This window comes from Benincasa hispida, chromosome 10 (genome assembly GCF_009727055.1).
Source record: "Benincasa hispida cultivar B227 chromosome 10, ASM972705v1, whole genome shotgun sequence".
NCBI classification, from domain to species: Eukaryota; Viridiplantae; Streptophyta; class Magnoliopsida; order Cucurbitales; family Cucurbitaceae; genus Benincasa; species Benincasa hispida.
Genome location: NC_052358.1, coordinates 19,538,750 through 19,542,708, shown reverse-complemented (window position 1 = coordinate 19,542,708; position 3,959 = coordinate 19,538,750). Strand labels below are relative to the sequence as shown.

General features: G+C 31.2%; 1 protein-coding gene across 1 annotated transcript; it reads left to right on the top strand.

Annotated features, from left to right (window-relative positions):
• The first annotated feature begins 1,486 nt into the window (after window positions 1–1,486).
• LOC120088589 (auxin-responsive protein SAUR71) lies at window positions 1,487–2,231 on the top strand. The gene has a single exon (XM_039045991.1). The coding sequence runs from the start codon at window positions 1,556–1,558 to the stop codon at window positions 1,985–1,987; it is 432 nt and encodes a 143-aa protein (XP_038901919.1). The 5' UTR covers window positions 1,487–1,555; the 3' UTR covers window positions 1,988–2,231.
• Window positions 2,232–3,959: the final 1,728 nt, after the last annotated feature.

Here is a 3,959-nt window from a genome sequence, read left to right as displayed (position 1 = left end):
AAATAAGTAAAAAAACAATAGAGGAATACAGGAGATAAAAACTACTCATACTAATAAATAAAAAATTTATTAGTATTCATTTGATTCGAGAATTTATTTTGAATATCATGTTAATCTTGCATTTATATTAGAATTATACACATGCAAAATAGCGATGGTATATCTTTTGGTTCGAAGTTTTAAGTGATGCAACTCTAAAATTTAGAAATATTTTTACCCTAAATTTGACCGTTGGTCGAGGGCATAGGCCATAACTATAAGTTTGACAATATGAGTTACTTAATGATGGTTAATTAATTTTTTCTTTTCGTAGATTCAAAATGTCATTCCTACTCATGCTCCCACCCTAGATTATGAATAATCCATTTTAGCATGGTAAACATGTGTGTTTAAATTTTTATTTTAAACTCAAACAGTTGGAAATAAATTGGATCTTTCACTTTTATTGTGAAGATATACTTCTTCAACGAGTTAGATTATGCTTTAAATCTTTATGAAAACTGTCCAAATAAGTTTAGCTAAATGATGATTGAGATATTAGAAGTTCGATCCCATCCACGTAGATGCTATACAAAAAGTTATGTGCCAAAATTAATTATTTATAAATTTTCCTATATACTTAGGACTAGATATCAATTTTTGGATATTAGCCTGTAATTGGAAAGAAGATATTGTTTGCAATATTTTCAAAATCCAAAATTTTCAAAATGTCAGGCATAAATTATAATATTTTGAAGTCTAAAGACTGAATTGAAATCAAACCCAAAATTTAAATGATTAAGACGTCATTTAGTAACCAATTTAATTTTTGGTTTTTGGTTTTTGGTTTTTGTTTTTAAAATTTAAACCTATAGATACTACTTTTATCTCCAAATTTATTCTTTTATTATCTTCTTTTTACTAATATTCACAAAAACTTAGCCAAATTCTGAAAACTAAAAAAAATAGCTTTTAAAAACTTGTTTTTGTTTTTAGAATTTGACTAAGAATTCAACTATTATACTTAACAAAGATGTAAATCATCGTAAAAATTGGAGAAAAAATAGATTTAATTTTTAAAAAATAAAAAATGAAAAACGAGGTTATTACTAAATCGGACTTAAAAATTTAACCTTTCAAAACAAAGAAACTACAAAAATCTGAAAAAACAAATCCTATAAATGTTATAAAAATAAATTAATGAAAAAGATAAATTAAACTCGACTACAAAGATGAGATATTTGAATCTCCGAATGCAAAATTGGTTAAATAAAAAGTGGGTTAGAAAAAATTAATTAAAAAAAAATATATGAAAAAGTGGGTGAAGAAGAAAGAAGGGACTTGGTTTGTACCTTGAAAGTACGCTTTACCTGTACCTCTCACAAAGTCTCTCAACCTTCCCTTCCTATTTCATCATCATAATTTCATTATTAATATTTTTTTTTCCAATTTGATTTAAAATAAAAATAAAAATAAAAAAATTTCCCCATTCTCTCACTTTATATACTCATTCCCTTCCCTCCCTCTGTTTCACAAACCCCCAAATTCCTCTTTCTCTCTTCCAACATTTTCCGTTATGAAGCAGCTCATCCGCCGTCTCTCCCGTGTCGCCGACTCCTCCCAATCCCACTACTGCCTCCTCCGCCCCACCGACGCCGTCGCCGCCCAACGCCCCGGCCGTGCTCACTCCTTCCGCGCCGCCGCCGCTAACAAATTCCGTCGCTCCAGATCGGAAGGTGCCGTTCCGGTTCCTCAAGGCCACGTCCCGGTCTACGTCGGCGACGAGATGGAACGGTTCGCCGTCAGCGCCGAGTTACTCAACCACCCGGTTTTCGTAACTTTACTCGAGAAATCGGCTCAAGAGTACGGTTATGAACAGAAAGGAGTTCTTCGAATCCCCTGTCACGTGCTGGTTTTCGAACGAGTACTTGAAGCTATCAGAATCGGTGACCACGACTCACGTGATCTCAACGATCTTCTTTCTTCTCTCTCCGGCGATTTCCTCTAGGGCAGTCGTGAATTACCCTTTTTCTGTTTTTAATTTTTCCTTTTCTTTGTAGACATCGATGGATGGATGGATGGATGGATCGTCTTCTTGGTTTTGATGTAAATATAAAACACCCTTCCTTCGGAGAAGACGATACGAGATTTTGATTTTGCCTTTTTGTTTTTCTTTTTTGGAAGGATGAATTTGATACTCCATGGATTGAATTGGACTGTGAAAATACTGAAATCAAATCGGAATTTCTATATTCCTCTGTAATTTCTGTTTGGATTCCGAGAAAGTTAGTGGGTTTTGTGGGAAAATGTTGATTGAATTAGGGAATCTTGGTATGAAATCTGATAAGGAAGGATGTGTTTGAAGTTTGAATTAGGGATGGCGACGGCGGCGCCGGAACAGAGAGATTAATTTTTTGCCACACTTTCTCAGTGAACAAACAAACCTCGAAAAATACCCACCGTACGAATGTACCATTCCTCGCCGCTGATGGGGGAGATTTCATTTTTTTTTTTTAACTTTTCTTTATCTACCCATTTTCTTAGTTCAACCACACTAAGAATGACATTATTTGAACCTGGGACCACTAAGTCGATTATTATAGTCAGTGTTTGATGTGCATAATCTATATTTGAGTGTAATTTTAGTCGAAATTATAATAGACTGTGTTAAACCATTTTAATCAAATTACAAAATGAGAGAGAACGGTTACAAAATGAGTTCTATGGTAACTAAGTATGAGTTATAATAATTGGAAACTTCGACTATTATAATGGGAGACTGAAGGCTATAGTTCACTCATCTAAGGCAACTTGAGACTCAAACGCTCCTTTAATGGTTGAAATTGAAAGATATGTCCTACGCGCATATTGGATTGCATTCATCTTTATGTAGTCTATCAAGTGTACAATCATAAGTTGTCACGTGTCAAATTTATCATTATTATTCTTTTAAAAAATATACTTTAGTAGTAACATTTTCTTTATAATTGAAGTAGATCCATTGAGATGGGTGGTTGCATCATTGAATATTACTCTTTCAAAAATAATTTCAAAGAATCAAAAGATAGATCATTTTTGTAATAGAGTGAAGATTCGAATTACAGACCTCTTAATTATTCACATATTTCATAAAATAAATGGATAAAAACAAAAAAAAGGAAGGGATGTTGTGATGGGCGAGATATGCGGTAGAGAGGTAGGGACATAAACGTGATAAAAAATTAGAAGTGGGGGTAATTCGGGGTTCACGGGGGGAGTTTTTTTAGTTTGGCTCCTTCTGCATGTGCTTTCACAACGGAATATTCTGTTTCCCGTTAGTAGTTGGAGGCGTTTTTTTTCCCTTAATACCAACCTTGCCCTTACTCTTCCTTGCTTTCTTTTTCATAATTCTACTCCCAATTATTATAATTATTATTTAAAAAATACAACAAGTTTAATTTCGTTTATTAATTTATGGGTTATTGGTCCCATATTTTGAAGTTAGTTCAATTTTAGTTTCTATACTTTTAATAGTTCAATTTTAGCTCCATATCCTCAATAAATCTTAAATTTAATTCCTCAAAGTTAATTTTTACTAAAATTAATTAAATAATTATAATAATTTTCATGAAAAAAAAAGTGAATATATTTTCAAAATTTATAGAAAAAATGCTATAGATACTAAAAAGTTTTTTTTTTTAAAAAAACCAACAATAAACTTGTATTCGGGACCAAATTTAAAATTTATTTTTATGCAAGAAAATAAAATATAGTAAAAATGTTATAGACAACATTTTTTTTTAAAGAAAACCAACAATAAACTAGTATTCGAGATCAAATTTAAGATTTATTAAAAGTATAGAGATTTAAATTGGAATTGAAAGTAGAGTGACTAAAATCAAACAAATTTCAAAGTATAGAGGCCAAAATAGTATTTAAGCATAATTTATTCTATTTTTTGCAATTAATGATTTTTAATATATTTATTAATAAAAAAACCT

Coding starts and splice junctions, on each gene's coding strand:
- LOC120088589 (XM_039045991.1), top strand. CDS start 1,556: ATGAAGCAGCTCATCCGCCGTCTCTCCCGTGTCGCCGACTCCTCCCAA.